The following is a 26,922-nucleotide window of genomic DNA, read 5'->3' on the forward strand; positions in this document are numbered from 1 at the left end:
GGGTCTCTGGAGGCTGCTATGTCTCTGTCCATAAGAATCGACAGACGACTCAGGGAGAGACTATTAAATTTTACGGAGGCCTCTATAGGGCAGGGATCGGTTTGTTATGATCCAGTCGAACCAATGCAAATAGGGGGCGCCACTAGACGGGTGAATCCTCCTAAGTTCCGCTGTAGGTCAGAGGTTTGTTTTCGTTGTGGGGGGAGGAGTCATTTTGTAAAGGTTTGTCCCTCAGAACCCAAGAGACCACAAACAAAGGAGCCGCCGGGAAAACTAGAGTCCCCAGATTGTGCGGAGGATAACAGTCTGGGCGTATTCGTTTCCTCCATACGCATGTCTCAGTTTTTGTTGTCCGCTACCGCTGAGGCGGGCAATAAGACTGAGATCTGTTCCGTCTTTTTGGACAGTGGGGCGGGGGTCAACTTGGTGGATTCACGGTTTGCTCAGGCTCTGGGTTTTACTCCAGAACCGATACGCAGAACTATTCCTGTTTTTGCCATCGACTCCTCCCCTCTTACTCAGAAAGAGTTAACTCAGATCATTCATAATATCCATCTGCAGGTAGGGGACCTCCATAAAGAGCATATCTCGTGTTATGTCCTGGACGGTCTTCCGGCTCCTATGGTATTGGGGCTTCCCTGGCTGGTGACTCACAATCCAGTGGTGGATTGGCAGGCCGGGGAGATTGTGGAGTGGAGTGAACATTGTAAGGACAACTACTTGAGTAGTAGGTGCTCTACACTCTCTGTAACATCTTTACCTGCCTTTCTGTCAGATTTTATGGATGTGTTCTCTGAGAAGGGTTGTCAGGGGTTACCACCTCATCGTCCATATGATTGCCCGATTAATCTACTACCTGGGGCCAAACTACCTAAAACCCGGTTATACAATCTTTCCGGCCCGGAGAGGAACGCTATGAAAGATTATATTTCGGAGAGTTTGGCTAAGGGACACATCAGACCCTCTTCTTCACCTGTGGCTGCAGGGTTCTTTTTCGTTAAAAAGAAAGATGGGGGCCTACGTCCTTGCCTGGATTTCCGGGAATTAAACCGGATAACTATCCGAGATCCCTATCCTCTTCCTCTCATTCCCGACCTCTTTAATCAGGTTGCTGGTGCTAAATGGTTCTCCAAAATGGATCTCAGAGGAGCCTATAACCTGGTTCGCATCAAAGAGGGGGATGAGTGAAAGACGGCTTTTAATACTCCGGAAGGGCATTATGAAAATCTGGTCATGCCATTTGGTCTTACTAATGCGCCTGCGGTATTCCAACATTTTGTCAACGATATTTTTAGTCACCTTATCGGGAGATTTGTTGTGATATATCTTGATGACATCCTGGTCTATTCCCCGGATCTGGATACACATAAGATCCATGTGAGACAAGTGCTGCAGATATTAAGGGCCAACAAATTGTTTGCTAAGTTAGAAAAATGTGTGTTCGCCGTAAAAGAACTGCCATTTCTGGGGTATGTGTTGTCAGATTCAGGTTTCCGCATGGATCCAGAGAAAGTCCGGGCGATTATAGACTGGGATCTGCCTGAGAACCTGAAGGCATTGCAACGCTTCCTGGGGTTTGCCAATTTTTATAGAAAGTTTATAAAAAACTATTCCTTGGTGGTCAAACCACTGACGGACATGACCCGAAAGGGATCCGATTTTTCCAAATGGTCACATGCAGCCAAAACTGCCTTTGCATCTCTGAAGGAGAGATTCACCTCGGCCCCTATTCTCGTACAGCCAGATGTCTCGCTTCCTTTTATTGTAGAGGTTGACGCATCAGAGGTGGGGGTGGGAGCGGTACTATCTCAGGGCCCGTCCCCTGGTGAATGGCGTCCGTGTGCTTTCTTTTCGAAGAAATTGTCTACTGCAGAAAGGAACTATGATATTGGCAACAGGGAACTTTTGGCTATTAGGTTGGCTTTTGAGGAGTGGCGTCATTTTTTGGAGAGGGCGGTTCATCCCGTCACGGTGATTACTGATCACAAAAACTTATTATATCTGGAGTCTGCTAAACGTCTCACCCCTAGACAGGCTCGGTGGTCGTTATTTTTTACTAGGTTTAATTTTGTAATAACCTATCGCCCGGGGGCAAAAAATACTAAGGCGGATGCATTGTCTCGAAGTTTTCCTGGAGGGGGTGATGTTGAGGTACCAGAGCCCATTTTGCAAAAGGGAGTGGTGGTCTCTGCATTACACTCAGGTTTGGAGGGGAGGGTGTTGGAAGCTCAGGGGGACGCCCCGGCCTCCTGCCCCTCGGGTAAACTGTTTGTGCCAGAAAATTTACGACTGGAGATACTAAAAGAACACCATAACTCCACACTGGCAGGACACCCAGGTAGTAGGGCAACCTCTGAATTAGTGTCTCGTCGGTTCTGGTGGCCTAAATGGCGCCAGGAGGTGTTGAATTTTGTGTCTGCATGTGCTACCTGTGCTCGTTCTAAGGTAGATCATACTCGTCCGGCAGGGCGTCTTTTACCTCTGGCCATCCCCAACAGGCCTTGGACGCACCTGTCAATGGATTTCATTACGGATCTACCAGTATCAGCGGGGAAGACTGTTATTCTTGTAGTTGTTGACAGATTCAGTAAAATGGTGCACTTTATTGCTCTTGCCACATTGCCTAATGCTAACACACTGGCTCAGGTTTTTATTGACCACATCGTGAAGCTTCACGGGGTCCTTTCCGATATTGTTTCAGATCGTGGTACCCAATTTGTTTCTAAATTTTGGAAAGCTTTTTGTTCTCGTTTAGGGGTTCATCTGTCGTTTTCTTCATCTTTCCATCCACAGTCCAACGGTCAGACTGAACGTACCAATCAAAACCTAGAGACATATTTGAGATGCTTTGTTTCCGAAAATCAGGAGGAATGGTCATCTTATTTACCGTTAGCCGAGTTTTCCATTAATAATCGTCGTCAAGAATCCACCGATAAGTCACCATTTTTTGGTGCGTATGGTTTCCATCCTCAGTTTTGTACGTTTAGTGAGGGGGGGGCCGTCTGGGATTCCCGAGGAGGAACGATTTGCGTCTTCACTTTCTTCAGTGTGGCAGAGTGTGCAAGAAAGTTTGAAGAGAATTGGTGGTAGATACAAACGTGCGGCTGATAGGAAGCGCTCTGAAGGTCCGGACCTTGGGGTGAATGACTTGGTGTGGTTGTCTACCAGAAATATCAAGTTGAAGGTTCCCTCGTGGAAATTAGGTCCGAGATTTATTGGTCCTTATAGGGTAATTAAGATCATTAACCCGGTGGCTTTTCGTCTGGAGCTACCTCAGACTCTAAGGATCCATAATGTCTTCCACAGATCACTGCTTAAGAGATATGTAGAACCTCCTGAACTATTGCCACTACCGCCTCCACCGGTGGTTGTTGATGGCAGTCTTGAGTTTCAGGTAGAAAAGATTGTTGATTCACCATATGTTCGCCGCTCTCTTCAGTACCTGGTGCACTGGAAAGGTTATGGTTCCGAAGAGAGAATGTGGGTTCCAGCATCAGAGATAAAAGCGAACAGACTCATTCGGGCTTTTCATAGCTCCCATCCGGAGAGGCCTGGTCTTGAGGGTCCAGGGGCCCCTCGTAGAAAGGGGGGTACTGTCACGACTGTGACTGATCCAGACAGGTCTGGGAGGAGAAGGTCGCAGCGACTTGCTACTCGCGATAGCTTGTGAGTTTGCTCCGTGGTTCAGGGTATGTCATCTGGGTTTTGCCTTGTGAACCTTTTTGTCCTGACTGGGAGTTTGTAGGCATCCTTCTCAGGTGAGTCCTGTCTGCCACTCCCAGCTACTATATTAGTTTCACTTTCACTTGCAGTCATTGCCAGATATAGTCCTTACTTCCAGTTCTATTCTGACCTTTGAAGGAGATCGTTTGATGGTGTTGCTGTGGAGCTCTTGTCCGGCGTGGAATGCCGTGATTGGGATCGCCTTCTCTGCTCGTGACTGGATAAGTCTATTGTTTGATATAGTTTGTTTGTTGCTGTCTTCCCCTGCTGTTCTCCTAGACATGAGTGATGGTGACTAGTGCTCCCATCGGCCTTTCCCCACTCTAGGCTTGTTAGGGTGACTGAAGGTTTTAGGCATCCTGCTCGCCGCACGGGTTCACACCCCGTCTAGGGTATCAGGGCAGACAGGTGCCAGCTTAGGGTTAGTCAGGAGTGGCCATACTATTCCCATCCGTAGATAAGGGTCCCCCTTCCCCTCCGTCTGGTGCGACACGACTGCTGCTGGGGTAGCGGTCGTGACAGGTGCTCTTTGGAATGTGGGCCCCTTTGCCCACCTAGGCTGCAAAAAAGTGTCACACATGTGGTATGTCCGTACTCAGGAGATGTTGGGCAATGTGTTTTGGGCTGTCATTTTACATATACCCATGCTGGGTGAGATAAATATCTTGGTCAAATGCCAACTTTGTATAAAAAAATGGGAAAAGTTGTCTTTTGCCAAGATATTTCTCTCACCCAGCATGGGTATATGTAAAAAGACACCCCAAAACACATTGCCCAACTTCTCCTGAGTACGGGGATACCAGATGTGTGACACTTTTTTGCAGCCTAGGTGGGCAAAGGGGCCCACATTCCAAAGAGCACCTTTCAGATTTCACCGGCCATTTTTTACAGATTTTGATTTCAAACCACTTCTCACGCATTCGGCCCCTTAAATGCCAGGGCAGTATAACTACCCCACAAGTGACCCCATTTTAAAAAGAAGACACCCCCAGGTATTTCGTGATGGGCATAGTGAGTTCATGGAAGTTTTTATTTTTTGTCACAAGTTAGTGGAATATGAGACTTTGTAAGAAAAAAAAATAAAAAATCATCATTTTCCGCTAACTTGTGACAAAAAATAAAGAAATTCTAGGAACTCGCCATGCCCCTCACGGAATTCCTTGGGGTGTCTTCTTTCCATAATGGGTTCACTTGTGGGGTAGTTATACTGCCCTGGCATTCTAGGGGCCCTAATGTGTGGTAAGTAGGTAAATGACCTGTGAAATCCGAAAGGTGCTCTTTGGAATGTGGGCCCCTTTGCCCACCTAGGCTGCAAAAAAGTGTCACACATCTGGTATCCCCGTACTCAGGAGAAGTTGAGCAATGTGTTTTGGGGTGTCTTTTTACATATACCCATGCTGGGTGAGAGAAATATTCTGGCAAAAGACAACTTTTCCAATTTTTTTATACAAAGTTGGCATTTCACCAAGATATTTATCTCACCCAGCATGGGTATATGTAAAATGACACCCCAAAACACATTGCCCAACTTCTCCTGAGTACGGAGATACCACATGTGTGACACTTTTTTGCAGCCTAGATGCGCAAAGGGGCCCACATTCCTTTTATGAGGGCATTTTTAGACATTTGGATCCCAGACTTCTTCTCACGCTTTAGGGCCCCTAAAATGCCAGGGCAGTATAAATACTCCACATGTGACCCCATTTTGGAAAGAAGACACCCCAAGGTATTCAATGAGGGGCATGGCGAGTTCATAGAAATTTTTATTTTTTGGCACAAGTTAGCGGAAATTGATTTTATTTATTTTTTTCTCACAAAGTCTCCCTTTCCGCTAACTTGGGACAAAAATTTCAATCTTTCATGGACTCAATATGCCCCTCAGTGAATACCTTGGGGTGTCTTCTTTCCGAAATGGGGTCACATGTGGGGTATTTATACTGCCCTGGCATTCTAGGGGCCCTAAAGCGTGAGAAGAAGTCTGGAATATAAATTTCTAAAAAAAATTACGCATTTGGATTCCGTGAGGGGTATGGTGAGTTCATGTGAGATTTTATTTTTGGACACAAGTTAGTGGAATATGAGACTTTGTAAGAAAAAAATAATAATTTCCGCTAACTTGGGCCAAAAAAATGTCTGAATGGAGCCTTACAGGGGGGTGATCAATGACAGGGGGGTAATCAATGACAGGGGGGTGATCAGGGAGTCTATATGGGGTGATCACCCCCCTGTCATTGATCACCCCCCTATAAGGCTCCATTCAGATGTCCGTATGTGTTTTGCGGATCCGATCCATGTATCCGTGGATCCGTAAAAAACATACGGATATCTGAATGCAGCCTTACAGGGGGGTGATCAATGACAGGGGGGTGATCAATGACAGGGGGTGATCAGGTAGTCTATATGGGGTGATCACCCCCCTGTCATTGATCACCCCCCTATAAGGCTCCATTCAGATGTCCGTATGTGTTTTGCGGATCCGATCCATGTATCCGTGGATCCGTAAAAAACATACGGATATCTGAATGCAGCCTTACAGGGGGGTGATCAATGACAGGGGGGTGATCAGGGAGTCTATATGGGGTGATCACCCCCCTGTCATTGATCACCCCCCTAAAAGGCTCCATTCAGATGTCCGTATGTGTTTTGCGGATCCGATCCATGTATCCGTGGATCCGTAAAAATCATACGGACATCTGAATGCAGCCTTACAGGGGGGTGATCAATGACAGGGGGGTGATCAATGACAGGGGGGTGATCAGGGAGTCTATATGGGGTGATCACCCCCCTGTCATTGATCACCCCCCTATAAGGCTCCATTCAGATGTCCGTATGTGTTTTGCGGATCCGATCCATGTATCCGTGGATCCGTAAAAATCATACGGACATCTGAATGCAGCCTTACAGGGGGGTGATCAATGACAGGGGGGTGATCAATGACAGGGGGTGATCAGGTAGTCTATATGGGGTGATCACCCCCCTGTCATTGATCACCCCCCTATAAGGCTCCATTCAGATGTCCGTATGTGTTTTGCGGATCCGATCCATGTATCCGTGGATCTGTAAAAATCATACGGACGTCTGAATGGAGCCTTACAAGGGGGTGATCAATGACAGGGGGGTGATCAGGGAGTATATATGGGGTGATCACCCCCCTGTAAGGCTCCATTCAGACGTCTGTATGTGTTTTGCGGATCCGATCCATGTATCCGTGGATCCGTAAAAACATACGGACATCTGAATGCAGCCTTACAGGGGGGTGATCAATGACAGGGGGGTGATCAGGGAGTCTATATGGGGTGATCACCCCCGTCATTGATCACTCCCCTGTAAGGCTCCATTCAGACGTCCGTATGTGTTTTGCGGATCCGATCCATGTATCAGTGGATCCGTAAAAATCACACGGACGTCTGAATGCAGCCTTACAGGGGGGTGATCAATGACAGGGGGTGATCAGGGAGTCTATATGGGGTGATCAGGGGCTAATAAGGGGTTAATAAGTGACAGGGGGGGTGTAGTGTAGTGGTGCTTGGTGCAACATATTACTGAGCTACCTGTGTCCTCTGGTGGTCGATCCAAACAAAAGGGACCACCAGAGGACCAGGTAGCAGGTATATTAGACGCTGTTATCAAAACAGCGTCTAATATACCTGTTAGGGGTTAAAAAAATCACATCTCCAGCCTGCCAGCGAACGATCGCCGCTGGCAGGCTGGAGATCCACTCGCTTACCTTCCGATCCTGTGAACGCGCGCGCCTGTGTGCGCGCGTTCACAGGAAATCTCGGCTCACGCGAGATGACGCCAATCGGCGTTAGCGTAGCCTGGGAGAGCCGCCGCGATGACGCCTTTCGGCGTTAGGTGTGCGGCAAGTGGTTAAATCATAATCACAACACAAACTACCCAAATGACCCTGATCAAAAGTTTACACACCCCAGTTCTTAATACCACGTATTGCCCCCTTTAATATCAATGACAGCTTGAAGTCTTTTGAGGTAGTTGTGGATGAGGCTCTTTATCTTCTCAGATGGTAATGCTGCCCATTCTTCCTGGCAAAAAGCCTTCAGTTCCCCTAAATTTTTGGGCTGTCTTGTATGAAATGCACATTTGAGGTCTCCCCACAGTGGCTCAGTGATATTGAGGTCTGGATACTGAGATGGCCACTCCAGAACCTTCACTTTATTTTGCTGTAGCTAATGACAGGTCAACTTGGCCTTGTGTTTTGGATCATGTTGTCATGTTGGAATGTCCAAGTACGTCCCATGCGCAGCTTCCGGGATGATGAGTGCAAATTTTCCTCCAGTATTTGTTGATACATTACTGCATTCATATTGCCATTAAGTCTACCATGTTTCACAGTAGGAATGGTGTACCTTTCCTCATAGGCCTTCTTGACTCATCTCCAAATGTAGCGTTTATGGTTGTGTCCAAACAGTTCAATTTTAGTCTCCCCACTCCAAATGACTTTGTGCCAGAAGGTTTGAGGCTTGTCTCTGTGCTGTTTGGCATATTGTAAGCGGGATACTTTTTGCCATTTGTGTAGTAATGGCTTTCTTCTGGCAACTCGACTATGCAGCCCATCTTTCTTCAAGTGCCTCCTTATTGCCTCCTTATTGTGCATCTTGAAACAGCCACACCAGGAGTCAAGAAAGTCATTGATCTTTTATACACACTGACTAATTACAAGCAAACAGATCACAGATCACAGGTAAAGATGGTTACCTTTAATAGCCATTGTAACCCTTTTGTGTCAAGTTGTGTGCATGTTATCAGGCCAAATCACCAGGGGATGTAAACTTTTGATCAGGGTCATTTGGGTAGTTTATGTTGTGATTATGATTTAACCCTTTCAACCCCGGGGGGGTTTTCTTTTGCGTTTTTTATTTTTGTCTTTTTACATAGCCATATGAGGGCTTGATTTCTGCGGGACAAGTTGTACTTTCCAACACCACAATTTAATATTGCATATGATGTAGTGGGAAGCGGGAAAAAAATTCCAAATGGGGTGAAATTGCAAAAAAAAAGCAATTCCATCACAGTTTTAATTTTTTTTTTTTTATTTACGACATTCGATGTACGAAAAAACTGACCGGTGACTTTTATTCTACAGGTCAGTACGAATCTGTCGATACCTCATATGTATAGTTTTTCTTGCGTTTTGATAGTGATAAAAAAATTAAAAAGTGGAAAAAAATCTGTTTTCTTTTTTGTTGCCATATTTTGACCCTGGGGACTTTTTTTTTGTGGGGCGATCTGAACTTTTCATTGATACCATTCTGGGGTGTGTATGAGTTTTCATCACTTGTTTAATTTTTTTGTAGAAAATGAAGCGACCAAAAACGGCGAATCAGCCCTTTGGACACTTTTTTCCGTTTTGCTGTTTGCCATTTGGGGAATATATTTTTAGAGTCAATAAGTTTTTTATTGAAGTATATCATAAAGGGAAATAATGCTGCACAACACACGCAGGTGAGCACGGCATACAAGTAAATAAATCTCCCAAACAGGGGAGTTCAAAAGAACAAGAGTCAAGGCAATAAGTAAAGCGAAATGACAAATAATTAAATTGCCACATAATAAATGACGAATAGTAAAAACATAAAACATAAGGCATCAGCAATTCCTCAAAGTGCACCAACAGGGGGGGGGGGAGGGAGGGGGGGGGGGGGGGGGGAGGGAAGGGGTATAGATTGTAGGTACTTCGAACCTTGCTTTGGCTATGAAAGAAAGGTTAGGAGGTGGACATATGTTTTGAGGATTTCCATAAACTCCATGTTTTTTCGTATTTAGTGGTGTTGCAGATGGCATTGCTAGCTGCAGAAGCCATAATTTGTTCAAAGAGACAGGTTCTGTTAACCTTTTGGATTACTTCTACTATCGTGGGCGGGTGGAGGGATTTCCACTTTGAGGTGATGGCTAATTTAGCTGCTAGGAGGATATGACAGACCAAACCCCTACCTGAGATAGGAATGTCCAAAATTCCAATCATAAGTAATGCTAGCGAGGGGAAGGGGGGACACAAAGTTGGTTGTGAACCCAGGACCTGTACAATTAAGGCAAAGACCTCCATGCAGAAGGGTTTAACTATTGGGCAATCCCATAGAATATGGAATAACGTGCCTTTATTTCCGCATGCCCTCCAGCAAAGGGGGGAGACTGACGGGTAAATGAGATGTAGCCTCTCAGGGGTAAAATACCACCTAAGTGTGGTTTTCACACATGATTCATAATGAGTCACACAGGTGATATTTTTTGAGACAAACTTAAAAGCAGACTGCCATTGTAAAGGTGTAATCTTCGCTTTTAGATCTTGTTCCCAAGATAACAGCGGTGCAGACAGAGTGAAGGTGTCTTTGCGGTTCAACTGTAGATATAAAGGACGAAGGGTTTTGGTTATCTGTTTTGGCGGTGACCATAATTCTAATATTCGTTTGTTAATTGCAGGAAAGGATGGATTTTCCCCTAAGTAATGCCTTATTCTAAGATATTTATAGAAGTCTACATTGGGAATTTTAAAGGTATGATGAAGGCTTTCAAAGGTAACCATACTATCTTTTTGAAATAGTTGTGCAATTTCCGTGATGCCATATTTGCCCCAGGCCGCCACTCCCAAGTCCGGGATGAGATGTTCTAGTACCACTAGCGGGATGTGTCCCCATGAAGGAAGAGTTCCATTAACCGTGAGAGTATGGTACTTAATCCAACAATCTAGGGCATTAGAGGCTAGGAAGGATAAACTTGGTTTGATAAATGACTTCTCTAGGGAAGCTATTAATAATGCTCTACAATTACCTCCTGTGATTTCCGAGGCGTCAATATGAGCCCATTGTTTGGACAGGTCCATCCTCCACCAGCTCTCCAGCTGAGTTATTTGTGTCGCTAGGTAATAGTCATAAATATTTGGTAAGCTGATACCTCCCATTTGTTTCCTAATTTGCAGAATTTTTGAAGCAATTCTGGGCTTTTTCCCCTGCCAGAGGAAGGAGTTCAAAATTTTGTTGCACTGAGAAAAATAAGACACTGGGAGCTTTATGGGGAGAACTCTAAAAAGGTAGAGAAGTTTGGGTAGAGCGAACATCTGGAACGTAGCCAGTCTGCCAAACCAGGAAATTATAAACTTATTGTATTGCTCTAGGTCTTTCTTCAAATTTGATATTAAAGGAGGGTAGTTAGCTAAATATAGCTTATGAGTTAAGGAGGTGAGATTTATGCCCAAATATTGGATTTGGTCAGGTTGCCAGTCTAACATGAATTTTTCCTTGAGGGGCTTAATAATAGCGGGGGCTAGATTTAGGGGCATGGCCTGGGACTTAGCTGTGTTTAGCTTATAGTAGGAAAGTTGGCCAAATTTGGCAATAATATCTAGGGCTGAGGATAGAGAGGATGATGGGTCAGTGAGTGTGAGTATTACGTCATCCGCATATAGACTCAGCTTATGGGTGCGATCAGCTATCTGGATCCCCGATACATTTTTGTTTAAACGCAGGGCTTGGGCGAGGGGTTCAATAGACAAAATGAACATGAGGGGGGAGAAGGGGCAACCCTGTCTGGTCCCATTGGATATGGCAAATGATTTAGATAGGGATCCATTTACCCATACTCTGGCTGAGGGGTCAGCATAAAGAGCTTGGATAGAGGTCAGTGTAGGACCATCTATTCCCATTTTAGAGAGAACCGCGAAGGAAAAGGACCAGCAGATGCGGTCAAACGCTTTTTCGGCGTCCAGCGTCACAAAAAGCGCTGGGGTTTTCTTCCTCTGTATATGTGAGAGGATGTTTAGGACCCTTCTAGAGTTTTCCTGGATTTGACGGCCTTTAACAAAGCCGACCTGGTCGGAGTGTATAAGCGAGGGGATAAGAGGGGCAAGTCTATTTGATAGGACTCTGGCAAATATCTTTATATCTGTATTTAGAAGGGATATGGGGCGGAAATGTTTTGGGTCGTCTGTTGGTTTATTAGGTTTGGGAATGGTCACAATTAAAGCTTCGAGCATCTCTCTAGGGAAGGAACCCGTCTCTCTGGCAGATCGAAAGGATTGTAACATATAGCTGGAGAGCTGGTCAAAGAACGCCCTATAGTAGGAATTAGATAGGCCATCGGGGCCAGGAGCTTTATTTGGGGGTAATTTTTTAACAATGGTATGCAGTTCTTCCACTGTCAGGGGGCCTTTAGGGTTTGTAATTGTGCCGTGGTCAACTGGGGGAGACCTAATCTGTTTAAGAATGCATCAATTTGATCTGGTTGTGGTGGTGTGACCATCTTGCTTGGGGACAGGTTGTAGAGGGAGGCATAGAAATCTCCAAAGGCGTCTGCTATTTCTGTTGGGGAAGTTAGTTTTTTCCCAGAGGAGGAATCCCTAAGAAAGGGGATCTTGGATTTGGCTGCTCTTCGTTTTAAACGGTTAGCTAGCAGTTTCCCTGCTTTGTTATCTTGATAGTAGAAAGAGGCCTGTGTCCTTTTTAGTCTCAATTCATGTTTATACAGAAGGCATGCTGATAATTGTGATCTAAGAGACTTAAGGTCCTCTGAGTGGGAGGGGGATATGGGGAATATATTTTTATACTATTGGCGTTTTCGCACATAGCGACACCCATGATGTGTATTTTTAATTTTTTTTAGTTCTTTTATTTTTATTTTGGGAAAAGGGGGGTGATTTAAATTTTTATGTTTTTCTTTTTTTTTTTACACTTTTTTAATAGTTCCCATAGGGAACTATAACATGCAATCATTAGATTGCTATTCTAATAGACTCCAATGCACTAGCATTGGAGTCTATGAGAAAATTGCTTGTTTCCTATGGACCCCTATTACAGGCATGGGCTCCATAGGAAATACTATGCAGCAGCCTTCTGTCATTCACAAAGACAGGGGCTGCTGCACACAAGCTCCAACTCCTCCGATTGCCGCACGGGGGAGCTGGAGCACCACTGGAAGCACACGCTTTCGGTTTTCAGCTCACTCAGATGCCGTGGTCAGTGTTGAGTACGGCATCTGAGGGGTTAAATGTCCACAATCGGCATTACTGCTGGTTGCGGACATGAGCTGCGGGTGTTTGCCATAAGAAGCAGAAGGCCACCCGCAGCACTCAGGAGCAGGCGCCATCTTTAAAGACCCGGCCAGCTCTGTACTATTACGGCGCTGTTCGGGAAGGGGTTAACAAGAGTAAACACAGTTGTTTGACTTTAGCCAACCACTAACCATGAGTGAAAGAAAAGTTTTTGTGTTATCATTCATATTCTCTGAGCAATGGTTAAGAAATCATAAACTCTGCAAAAGGTATGTAAACTTATGAGCACAAATGTAAACCAGCTGCAGGATGTGTACCTATGCAGCAGTGCCTATTAACCCTTTAAGGACCTCCGCCGTACATGTACAACGGAGGTCCGGTCCCCAAACATGGCGCCCGCTCGCACGTGCAGCGGGCGCCTTAGCTGCGGGGTTTCTGCTATTTTAAATAAGGCTGATCGCATACATCTTACCCTTCAGATGCCGTGGTCCACGGCATCTGATCAGCCTGGAACCGGAAGTCATGCTCTTTCACCCCCGCGATCAGCTGTTTGAGAAGGCAGTGCCGCTCCAGCAGCGCCGCGGCCTTCTCACTGTTTACCGCCGGGCCGCCTGCCCACTGACATCACGACTAGTATCAACTAGCGTGGGCGCGGCTAAGCTAAGCTCCATTCAAGTGAACAGAGCTTAGCCGCGCCCACGCTAGTTGATACTAGTCGTGACGTCAGTGGGCCGGCAGCCCGGCGGTAAACAGTGAGAAGGCTGCGGCGCTGGTGGAGCGTCGCTGCCTTCTCAAACAGCTGATCGGCGGGGGTCCCAGGTGTCGGATCCCTTCCGATCAGAAGCTGATGATCTATCCAGAGGATAGATCATCAGTTAAATGAAAGTGCAGAACCCCTTTAAGTGTTCAATGATGGCTATTTAGAAAAAAAATTTAAACAGCCAATTTGCCATTTTTTGTCACTTCAACTAACCAATAATTTTTTTTTATAAAAAGTGATCAAAAAGTGGCACACACTTCAAATTGGTATCACTGAAAAGAACAGACCGTCCCGCAAAAAAATAAGCCCTCACACAGCTTCATACACATAACTAAAAAAGTTATAGGGGTCAGAATATGGTTATAAATATTTTTTTTGTTTTCCTGAAAGGTTTAAAAAAAATAAATTCTGTATTAAGACACAAGAAAAATTATACAAGTGTGGTATCGTTGTAACCGTACTGACCTGGAGAATGAAGATAACAGGTCCGTTTTACTGCATAGTGTACAATGTAAAACAAAAAAATAAATAAATAATCTATTTCAGTTTTATCCCAATTGTACATCTTTTGGAAAAAAAAATCCGCTTCCTACTACATGGTATGCAACCGTAAATGGTGCCATTAGAAAGTACAACTTGTCCCACAAAAAATAAGCACTCATAAGGCTATGTGAATGGAAAAATAAAAACGTTAGGACTATGGGAAGGGGGGAGCAAAAACGCAAAAAAGGAAAATCCCAGGGTCCTGAAGAGGTTAAGGTACTTGTATTATGCTTCTAGCAGTAGCGTGTTCTACCTACATCCCCTCTACGTTATTGCATTATTAAGAGGCTCTGTTCTTTTTCTGCTATTGTTGTCTGGTCACAATTTGAGTAGGACTTGTGGAAAAAGAAGACAAAGCTTCATGCATATGCTATGCTCTTGTCAACAGGCATTACCTGAGGATTTGCCTACGGACATTTGTGATTTATGCGCTTTTCATTCTGTGGAGCTATCTCAAGCGGTAAAAAGGAGAAAGACTCACAGAGTGAGAAGATGTATTAGCTGCATCCAGCCGTTATCAGTCTTCTGATATTTGTAGAGACTGTGTTGGCCCACAGGAGATTGCGGAGCTGAAACAACAGGTCATTTCCTGGCTAAAATCGGGATCCGTCTACAAATGATATCCGTTTGCATACGGATTTCCAGGTCCAGCAGGCAGTCCGGCGATGGAACTGCCTGCCGGATCCTCACAACGCAAGTGTTAAAGTACCCTTAGTCTTTTGAACCTAACGTTCAAATTTCAGAGGATAATTTTCTGTTTTAGAAAGAAAATACTGAGCTTCTGGTGAAAGAAGTAAAGCAAATCATGGACTCTAAGGCCCCTTTCACACGGGCGAGAATTCCACGCGGGTGCAATGCGTGAGGTGAACGCATTGCACCCGCACTGAATCCGGACCCATTCACTTCAATGGGGCTGTGTACATGAGCGGTGATTTTAACGCATCACTTGTGCGTTGCGTGAAAATCGCAGCAAGCTCTATATTGTGTGTTTTTCACACAACGCAAGCCCCATAGAAGTGAATGGGGCTGCGTGAAAATCGCAAGCATCCGCAAGCAAATGCAGATGCGGTGCAATTTTCACGCATGGTTGCTAGGAGACGATCGGGATGGGGACCCAATCTTTATTATTTTCCCTTATAACATTTTACTAAGCATTCTGTATTAAGAATGCTATTATTTTCATTTATAACCATGTTATAAGGCAAAATAATAAAATCTACACAACACCTAACCCAAACCCGAACTTCTGTGAAGAAGTCCGGGTTCGGGTCTGGGTACCAAACACGCCGATTTTTCTCACGCGCGCGCAAAATGGATTAAAACGCTTTGCACTCGCGCAGATTTTCCCGCAACGCACCCGCATCTTGCCCAGCCCTCACACGCGACGCGCGTGTGAAAGAGGCCTAAGAATGCCAAGTCTTCTACCAAAGACAGAGACAGTTTATTCTATTTGCCTAAGAAATAAAACCAAGTTTTTATGGGCATCATGTACTTAAAGAGGTTGTGCAGCCAGTACATATTCAATATCTGATTGGTGGGGGGCTGGCAATCAGCTGTTTGAAGAGGACTCGTGCAAGCACTACTTCCTCTTCAAGATTACACTGCGAGTCTCAGCAGTGCAGTGTAATTAAAAGGGCTTGTTCCATTCACTTGAATTGGACAAGCACTTGTAATTACACTGCGACACAGCTGCAAGTGAGGCGACTTGCACTGAGACCGATGATCCAGATTTGCTAAAGCAGATTTGCTTTTGAAACAGTCCTAAGCTAACCTGGAAGTTTTTAATAATTTTCAAAAATAACTAGGCTATGGCGTCTGTCCCTGTGTCCAGATCCTTGATGGTGTGGCTGAAGACATCTCTGAGAAAGTATTGCTGCTGAAGATTGCAGCAGACTTCATGCGTGATTTCCAGTGGGATGTCCTTAGAATTCCCTCTAAAACCACTGCCTTGGCCAACAATACTAGACGTGTGGTATGGTAGAACTCAAACAATTTCTAGAAATAATTTGTATGCCTTACCATTTGAGTAAGATCACCTCCTCTGTACTCAACTGGATAAGATCCTCAAAGCCTGGATGTTTGAATCATCTCGTTCTTCTAGTGATGTCCCTACTATCGGTAAGGATGTCCCTATCAAGTCGGTAGACAGCACAGTTATATCCCTTCTCAATAAACTAATGTGCAGCAATTCGTCTCTACTGCACATGAAGCTATGGAAGTAGGAATGGGTATTTTGGGTACTACAATGAATTATTCTAATATTATCTTTTTAGTATTCTATGTGCGCTGGTCCTAGGGTGGAGACTAGGGGGGAAATATTTATGCTCAGTTCTGCTATATAACAGGACAAAAACACAGAAATATAGTGGCAATTCTGGAGGAGCTGCTCAGCCCCAAACACTGTGGCGTGTCTCTCATTGGGGGAGCAGCCCGACCACATGTGGACCGCAGTAATCGACTAACCCCAGCAAAATATGCATACAATGGAGGATGTCGACGCGGTCCACATGCACCACAAGAGCAAACTACACAGAATGTAGCAAATAATCATATGAAACACAGAGAGAAAATGCACCAAACCGATAAACCACTAACTATACTGGCAGGTAATAAATGCAGGTATAAAAAGCTGAGACTTTCGCCAATATGTTCCCATCAGGAAAATATCGGAGCCCATCAATGCACCACGTCACGGTCACTCAGCATGGCAGAGGGTCCTAACCGCTGCTCTAACTATGGTGTGAACAAGGTCTGGGGGTGATATAATTCAGCTCACAGCCAAGCCTCCACACAAAAGCCCAGCATGAATACTGTGGTAGTACAATGTGAATGAGGCCAAACTGTGAGCCACACCTATACCAGACCATGTGATGGAGGTTACCAGGTGCAGAAGAGTGTTGAAACACACTCCAATCTAACAAGACAAAAACACAGAAATATAGTGGCATCTCTGGAGGAGCTGCTCAGCCCCAAACACTGTGGCGTGTCTCTCATTGGGGGAGCAGCCCGACCGCATGTGGACCGCAGTAATCGACTAACCCCAGCAAAATATGCATACAATGGAGGATGTCGACGCGGTCCACATGCACCACAAGAGCAAACTACACAGAATGTAGCAAATAATCATATGAAACACAGAGAGAAAATGCACCAAACTGATAAACCACTAACTATACTGGCAGGTAATAAATGCAGGTATAAAAAGCTGAGACTTTAGTCTGGTATAGGTGTGGCTCACAGTTTGGCCTCATTCACATTGTACAACCACAGTATTCATGCTGGGCTTTTGTGTGGAGGCTTGGCTGTGAGCTGAATTATATCACCCCCAGACCTTGTTCACACCGTAGTTAGAGAAGCGGTTAGGACCCTCTGCCCTGCTGAGTGACCGTGACGTGGTGCATTGATGGGCTCCGATATTTTCCTGATAGGAACATATTGGCGAAAGTCTCAGCTTTTTATACCTGCATTTATTACCTGTCAGTATAGTTAGTGGTTTATCGGTTTGGTGCATTTTCTCTCTCTGCTATATAACAGGTAAGAATAACTTTCAAAATGTTTTAGTATAATACTACACCTTTTGCACAACTACTATAATACTGCCTTCTATTTACAAGAATAAAACTACTATAATACTGCCCCCTATGTAGAGGAATATAACTACTAAAATACTGCCCTCTATGTACAAGAATATAACTATTATAATACTGCCTATGTACTAGAATGTAACTACTATAATACTGCTCCTATGTACAAGAATATAACTAATATAATACTGTCCCCTATGTACAAGAATATACAGTACAGACCAAAAGTTTGGACACACCTTCTCATTCAAAGAGTTTTCTTTATTTTCATGACTATGAAGGCATCAAAACTATGAATTAACACATGTGGAATTATATACATAACAAACAAGTGTGAAACAACTGAAAATATGTCATATTCTAGGTTCTTCAAAGTAGCCACCTTTTGCTTTGATTACTGCTTTGCACACTCTTGGCATTCTCTTGATGAGCTTCAAGAGGTAGTCCCCTGAAATGGTCTTCCAACAGTCTTGAAAGAGTTCCCAGAGATGCTTAGCACTTGTTGGCCCTTTTGCCTTCACTCTGCGGTCCAGCTCACCCCAAACCATCTCGATTGGGTTCAGGTCCGGTGACTGTGGAGGCCAGGTCATCTGGCGCAGCACCCCATCACTCTCCTTCATGGTCAAATAGCCCTTACTTTCAAAGTTTTCCCAATTTTTTGGCTGACTGACTGACCTTCATTTCTTAAAGTAATGATGGCCACTCGTTTTTCTTTACTCAGCTTCTTTTTTCTTGCCATAATACCAATTCTAACAGTCTATTCAGTAGGACTATCAGCTGTGTATCCACCTGACTTCTCCTCAACGCAACTGATGGTCCCAACCCTATTTATAAGGCAAGAAAGCCCACTTATTAAATCTGACAGGGCACACCTGTGAAGTGAAAACCATTTCAGGGGACTACCTCTTGAAGCTCATCAAGAGAATGCCAAGAGTGTGCAAAGCAGTAATCAAAGCAAAAGGTGGCTACTTTGAAGAACCTAGAATATGACATATTTTCAGTTGTTTCACACTTGTTTGTTATGTATATAATTCCACATGTGTTAATTCATAGTTTTGATGCCTTCAGTGTGAATCTACAATTTTCATAGTCATGAAAATAAAGAAAACTCTTTGAATGAGAAGGTGTGTCCAAACTTTTGGTCTGTACTGTAAGTACTATAATACTGTCCCCTACGTACAAAAATATAACTATTATAATACTGTCTACTATCTACAAGCACATAACTACTATACTACTGTTTCTATGTACAAGAATATAACTACTATAATACTGGATTCTATGTACAAGAATATAACTACTATAATACTGTCCCCTACGTACAAGAATATAACTACTATAATACTGCCCCCTACGTACAAGAATATAACTGCTATAATACTGCCTCCTATGTACAAGAATATAACTACTATAATACTGCCCCCTATGTACAAGAATATAACTACTACAATACTGTCCCTTACGTACAGGAATATAACTACTATAATACTGTCCCCCATGTACAATTATAAAACTACTATAATACTGCCTCCTATTACAAAAATATAACTATTATAATACTGTCTGCTATGTACAAGAATATAAGTACTATAATACTGTCCTCTATGTACAAGAATATAACTACAATAAAAATGCCCTCTATGTACAAGAATATAACTACTATAATACTGTCCCCTACGTACAAGAATATAAGTACTATAATACTGTCCCCTATGTACAAGAATATAACTACTATAAAACTGCCTCCTATTGAAAGAATATAACTATTATAATAATGTCTGCTATCTACAAGAATATAACTACTATAATACTGCCTCCTATGTACAAGAATATAACTACTATAATACTGCCTCCTATGTACAAGAATATAACTACTATAATACTGGATTCTATATACAAGTAGGGTTGTTTCGGGTATCGAACTTTTGATACCCAATCAATACTTTTATGCCAGTATCGATTCAGTATCAGGATGTTAATTTTTTCGATACTAGACTCTTCTCGTATGGCGCTCAACGCGTGCGCAGACAGTGGAGAAGGAGGGAGGGAGTCCCTCCAATAAAGCGGCCGCGCTGAACCCAATGAAGTGAGCAGGCTCTGAAGCTGCCCGCACCACTGCCACCAATGAATGTGCCGCTATTAATTAAAGCAGGAGGCAGGACAGGGGAGGATATACACTGCTGTGCCGCCTGAGCTAGTGAGCTTGGCGAACGGCAGCAGACTTCTCCTCCTGAGTGTCCTCCCCAGTATCAAGCAGCCAGCATAGCAGGTGCCTGGCCACTGTGCCACCAATGATAATTAACCTTTAATACAAATACAGGAGCAGGGGTCGGCGGTACCCACCTCCTGTATCTGTATTAAAAGTTAATTATCATTGGTGGCGCAGTGCGCCCTCCCCCCCTCCAGTATTAAAGTCATTGGTGGCACAGTGCGCCCCACTTAACTCCCCCAGTATTAAAATAATTGGTGACGCAGTGCACCCCCCCAGTATTAAAATCATTGGTGGCAGTGGCCACAGGGTCCCCTCCCCTCTTCATTGGTGATACAGTGGCAGTTCTGATCGGAGCCCCAGCAGTGTAATCCTGGGGCCCCGATCGGTTACCATGTCAGCCAGGAGGCTACTGAAGCCTTGGCTGCCATGGTAAGCTCCCTGCTGCTGTGTGCATTATGCACAGGGCAGCAGGGAGAGTGTAAAGTCCTATTAACCCTAATAGAGATCTATTAGGGTGAATAGGACAAGGGATTAATAGATACCAGGTTCTAGCCCCTAAGGGCAATAGTTGTTAAATAATAAAAAAAAAAAGTTACAAAAAAAACACCAAAATATTAAGTATAAATCGCCCCCTTTCCCAATTTTACATATAAAATATATAAACAATAAATAAACATATTACAATATTTTTAAAAAATCCTATGCGGTGAACGCCATAACAGAAAAAAATAAAAATAAAAACCGCACGATTCGCAATTTTTTTTAGTCACCTTGCCCCCCCAAAAAAATAGAATAGGACTCTTCAATTATGGGCCGGACGTTCCATAAAATGCGGAATGCACGCGGCTTTTTTGGTGTTTTATTTTTTTCGCGTGGTATCAAATGGAATCAAGTATGTCAATACTTTTTTATGGTATCGAAACAGAATCAAAATTTTGTATCGAAACAACCCTATGTACAAGAATATAACCACTATAATACTGTCCCCTACGTACAAGAATATAACTACTATAATACCGTCCCCTATGTACAAGATTATAACTACTATAATACTGCCTCCTGTTAGAAAAAATATAACTATTATAATACTGTCTGCTATGTACAAGAATATAACTACTATAATACTGTCCCCTATGTACAAGAATATAACTACTATAATACTGCCTCCTATGTACAAGAATATAACTACTATAATACTGCCTCCTATATACAAGAATATAACTACTATAATACTACTACTATGTACAAGAATATAATCGCTATAATACTGCCTTCTATGTATAAGAATATAACTGCCCCCTATGTACAAGAATATAACTACTATAATACTGCCCCTATAGATGGGAATGGGTAGAATTTTCATTTTTTTAATTACTCAGTTTTTTAAGCACAACATCTAATTGAAGCCTTTACACATCTTACTCCCAATTATCTGCAGTCTTCTGTCTGGATTATTTCTCTGACCTTTTCCTGCTGTTATCAGATGATCTAATTAGACGTTTTATTACATTGTAGAGGATTTAGGAAGTTACAGCAATTGCAGCCGCTGACAGTGAAATATCTGGGCTAAAGAAGACTGGAAGCTATTTAATATTCATTAATAAAGTATCGCTTTAACTAATGGGAAAGCTCCCATAACACAAAATACTGTAGCCCAGAGCAGTGATATGAAGCGTCCTTAAGCAGGGGTGCGGAAAGCCCTGTTGACTTTAAAAAAGATAGGTAAATACAGTCAGAGCATCAGTCATCACTGGTGATTCCTAAATAATCATGTTAGTCTGGTAGCCTGTGCTCGCTGCTTTCCTGGGCAGGAATGTGTGCTACCTTACTCACCGCTCCCATCAAGTCTGGCAGCCCCAATTTACTGCCCTTCGTCATTCTTACCAACAGCGGGCCTAGCCACTGGAGCCTCATTTTCCTTCTGCAGGCCGCAAATTAAACTTTGCTGGCCAATCCAATCTCCCCATCCGTATGGCGTGCGTGCATGTCCTAATTGTTCCTCAGCCTTTGCCTGGCTGTCTAAGGATACTTAAAGCCCCTGAAACAGAAGACTCATACTTACAGTGCTGCCCATAATTATTCATACCCCTGGCAAATTTTGACTTAAAGTTACTTTTATTTAACCAGCAAGTAATTTTTTGACGGAAAAAGACATAGGTTTCTCCCAAAAGATAATAAGACAATGTACAAGAGGCATTATTGTGGGAAAAAAAAACATTTCTCAGCTTTTATTTACATTTGAGCAAAAAGTGCCCAGTCCAAAATTATTCATACCCTTCTCAATAATCAATAGAAAACCCTTTATTGGCTATTACAGCAATCAAACGCTTCCTATAATTGCAGACCAGCTTTTTGCATGTCTCCACAGGTATTTTTGCCCATTCATCTTTAGCAATGAGCTACAAATCTTTCAGGTTGGAAGGTCTTCTTGCCATCACCTTGATCTTTAGCTCCCTCCACAGATTCTCAATTGGATTCAAGTCTGGACTCTGGCTGGGCCACTCCAGAATGTTAATGTTGTTGTCTGCTAACCATTTCTTCACTATTTTTGCTGTGTGTTTTGGGTCATTTTCATGCTGAAATGTCCACTGGTGCCCAAGGCCAAGTTTCACTGCAGACTGCCTGATGTTGTCGTTGAGAATCCTCATGTATTGCTCTTTTTTCATGATGCCGTTTACTGTGATTAGGTTCCCTGGTCCATTGGCTGAAACCCCCCCCCCCCACCCCCCCAAAGCATTAGGTTCCCACCACCATGTTTGACAGTGGGGATGGTGTTCTTTGGCTTGAAGGCTTCTCCTTTTTTACACCAAATGAAGGAAATATCATTGTGACCAAACAATTCAATTTTTGGTTCATCTGACCATAACACAGAAGACCAGAAGTCTCCTTCTTTGTCCAGATGAGCTTTTGCAAAGGTCAAAAAAAGTACTTGCTGGTTGAATAAAAGTAACTTTAAGTCAAAATTTGCCAGGGGTATGAATAATTATGGGCAGCACTGTACCTGCTCACCTGTCCTCCGCATTCTTCATTTTACGGATCCAGCACAGTTTACATCTGGCTGGCTGGGGCATGGTCACATGCACTGCTACAGCCAATGACTGGCTTCAGCCGTGACATGATTCTTGTGGCCACATCACCACTGAAGCCAGTTATTGTCTGGTGCCATGCATGTGACCATGCCCGATAGCCAGCCACATGTAAACAGTTACGGGATCAAAGGATGAAGAAAGCAGGGGCTAAATGGACCACCAGAGTGGTATGGAGCAGGTAAGTATGAATCTTCTGTTTCAGGGGCCATGCTGCAATAACTTTTTTTACCAGAAAGGCCCTTTATGGAATCTTCGATGGGAGGGTGTCTGAAGTTTGGAGTTGCTCCATCTTGTTAGTTTCCTAGTGAAGGTGTGCTATTCCTATCTGTCTTCACGTGTACCGAATTCTGTCTGTCTACCAAATCTGCCTGATCCCTCGATGCCTTGCACTGGTGTCTCTGACCCCCTGGGTCAGCAGCCAACTACCCTGGGACTATTCAAAGATTTAGCGGCTTCCATGTGGCAAAGACTAGATCCCTGTATAGAGCTTAAAGGCTGAAAATCAGGGGACTGCAAGGATAACACCCAAAGCCAAACTGGTTGGTTGGCACAGTGGTTCCACACCTACTGAAATGTGGGAGTTGACTTTTAGTATCTTGTCCAGCTGAAGATAAAAAAAAACAAAAAAAACAGAGCTACAATCCCATGTAGATTTCTATTTTCCATGTCTCTATAGGTACCGGCTCTCATTTAACCGTTGCTATGGCAGCTCCTCAGGATCAGCTTAAGCGCTGAACTCATAGGGGCAGAAATTCCCATAGTATCTATACGTTAACCCTAAATGACACCAGCATGGTAGCTGAATGTCACATTCCCAGCAAGGTCTCATTATTACTCTTGCTGCCATGACAACCTGAATGGATCCATGAAACATGAAATAAAAGCCCCTTTAATGCTGTGCACGTACTGGTCACCAAAGCACTTCTGTGCATTAAAGGGAAATTGTCATCAAATCGGTTTTTTTACACAATAAAAGCACACAGAGCTATGGGGACTGGATATTGCGGATATGCTAGCGGTCAACTAGCAACCCATGTCCTCAGCTCTATACACAAAATCCCGGTGATAGGTTCCCTTTAAGGTCCTCTTTGTAGTCCACAAAATACATACAGTCGTGTGCATGAGGCCTAAGTATTAGGCTACATGCACACGAATGTTGCTTGTTTCTGTGTGCGTTCCGTTTTTTTTTTTTTGCGGATAGGATGCAGACCGATTAATTTCAATGGGTCGGCAAAAAAAGCGGACAGCACATTGTGTGCTGTCCGCATCAGTATAAAAAAATAGAACATGTCCTATTCTTGTCCGTTTTAGGCATTGCTACAATGGATCCTTAAAAAAAAAACGGATGGCATACGGATGTCATCCATTTTGTTTTGCGGATCCGCAATTTGCGGACCGCAAAACACATACGGTCGTGTGCATGTAGCCTAAGTCCTTTGTTTAGCTACTTCTGCTTGTGGGAAAGCTGAGTGGCAACCAATATGGCCATTGCAAGGTTTGTCACCCAACTTTCCTTGACAGTAGATGTGCCTAATTATGCAGCAACCCACCTCCACCTCTGTACCATTTGCCAATAAGTAGGCTAGGACAGATGGGTGGCAATGCCAAGCGATAACGGCAGCCATATTGTCACTCAGCTTTCCCAGTGACAGCTCCAGCCAAGAAGCTTGTAAATAGAATTTCATCTGTATCTGGAAAAGCTGGGTGGCTGCGGATCTGTAAAACACAGTCAAGTATACACCCTGCATTGCGGCTCGATACACAAAATGGGGCCAAAGATAGGACATGTCCAAACACCAAAAAACAATACTAAAAACGCAAAAAAGCAGACGACCGCCAGAAATCACCTATGTGTGAAACCTACCCTCAAAAGGTTTTACAAGTTTCATGTAATTAACCACCTCCCGACCGCCTAACGCAGGGAAGCGTCCTGCGGGCGGCCGGGTTATTCCTCCTAGACGCATTGGCACATCATCTCGCGAGACGCGAGATTTCCTGTGAACGCGCGCACACAGGAGCGCGCGTTCACAGGATCGGGAGGTAAACGAGTGGATTTACAGCCTGCCAGCGGCGATCATTTGCTGGCAGGCTGTAGATGCGATTTTTTTAACCCCAAAAAGGTATATTAGACACTGTTTTGTTAACAGCGTCTAATATACCTGCTACCTGGTCCTCTGGTGGTCCCTTTTGCTTGGATCGACCACCAGAGGAGACTGGCAGCTCTGTAACCAAACACCACTATACTACACTCCCCCGTTACTTATTAACCCCTTATTAACCCCTGATCACCCCATATTAGACTCCCTGATCACCCCCCTGTCATTGATCAAAACACATAAGGACGTCTGAATGGAGCCTTACAGGGGGGTGATTAATGACAGGGGGGTGATCACCCCATATAGACTCCCTGATCACCCCCCTGTCATTGATCACCCCCCTGTAAGGCTCCATTCAGACGTCCGTATGTGTTTTGCGGATCCGCGGATCCGCAAAATACATACGGACGTCTGAATGGAGCCTTGCAGGGGGGGATCAATGACAGGGGGGGTTATCACCCCATATAGACTCCCTGATCACCCCCCTGTCATTGATCACCCCCCTTTATGGCTCCATTCAGACGTCCGTATGTGTTTTGCGGATCCGCAAAACACATACGGACGTCTGAATGGAGCCTTACAGGGGGGTTATCACCCCATATAGACTCCCTGATCACCCCCCTGTCATTGATCACCCCCCTGTAAGGCTCCATTCAGACGTCCGTATGTGTTTTGCGGATCCACGGATCCGCAAAACACGGACACCGCGGATCCGCAAAACACGGACACCGGCAATGTGTTTTCCGCATTTTGCAGATCCGCACATTGCCAGAACCATATAGAAAATGCCTTTTCTTGTCCGCAATTGCGGACAAGAATAGGACATGTTCTATAGGCTCTACAAAAAACGCAGTGTTCGCCCGATCAGGCCTGATCTTGTGCGCACACTTGCGTTCAGTCCGCCCCACCGCAGTGACAGAAATAAAAAAAATTCTGATCACTGCAAAAACACTGTAAAATCGCTGCGGCGCTATAAAGATCACTTTTGAGGGGCATGGCGAGTTCATAGAAGATATTTTTTTTTTGGCACAAGTTAGCGGAAATTGATTTTATTTTTTTTGCTTTGTTTTTTCTTACAAAGTCTCATATTCCACTAACTTGTGACAAAAAATAAAATCTCACATGAACTCACCATACCCCTCACGGAATCCAAATGCGTAAAAATTTTTAGACATTTATATTCCAGACTTCTTCTCACACTTTAGGTCCCCTAAAATGCCAGGGCAGTATAAATACCCCACATGTGATCCCATTTTGGAAAGAAGACACCCCAAGGTATTTCGTGAGGGGCATGGCGAGTTCATGTAAAATGTTATTTTTTGTCACAAGTTAGTGGAATATGAGACTTTGTAAGAAAAAATAATAATAATCATTTTCCGCTAACTTGTGCCAAAAAAAAAATATTCTAGGAATTTGCCATGCCCCTCACGGAATACCTTTGGGTGTCTTCTTTCCAAAATGGGGTCACTTGTGGGGTATTTATACTGCCCTGGCATTTTAGGGGCCCTAAAGCGTGAGAAGTAGTTTGAAATCCAAATGCGTAAAAAATGCCCTGTGAAATCGTAAAGATTCTCATTGGAATTTGCGCCCCTTTGCGCACCTAGGCTGCAAAAAAGTGTCACATATGTGGTATCGCCGTACTCAGGAGAAGTAGGGCAATGTGTTTTGGGGTGTATTTTTACATATACCCATACTGTGCGTGAGAAATATCTCTGTAAAATGACAACTTTGTATAAAAAAATGGGAAAAGTTGTCTTTTACAGGAAAGAAGACACCCCAAGGTATTCCGTGAGGGGTATGGTGAGTTCATGTAAAATTTTATTTTTTGTCACAAGTTAGTGGAATATGAGACTTTGTAAGAATTTCTTTTTTTTTTTTAAATAAATAAATAATAATTTTCCGCTAACTTGTGAC

General features: G+C 43.8%; 1 protein-coding gene across 2 annotated transcripts in view; it reads right to left on the bottom strand.

Annotated features, from left to right (window-relative positions):
* The window catches only part of SYT10 (synaptotagmin 10), a 145,590-nt gene that overhangs the window by 96,209 nt on the left and 22,459 nt on the right, over positions 1-26,922 (bottom strand). Inside the window, exon 2 of one of the 2 annotated variants that reach the window (XM_040435818.1) lies at positions 7,314-7,343. The exons of the other annotated variant lie outside the window; for it this stretch is intronic. Coding sequence (XP_040291752.1) covers positions 7,314-7,343 — 30 coding nt within the window. The remainder of the gene's footprint in view (positions 1-7,313; positions 7,344-26,922) is intronic. 2 annotated transcript variants of the gene reach the window in all.

This window comes from Bufo bufo, chromosome 1 (genome assembly GCF_905171765.1).
Source record: "Bufo bufo chromosome 1, aBufBuf1.1, whole genome shotgun sequence".
Lineage (NCBI taxonomy): Eukaryota > Metazoa > Chordata > Amphibia > Anura > Bufonidae > Bufo > Bufo bufo.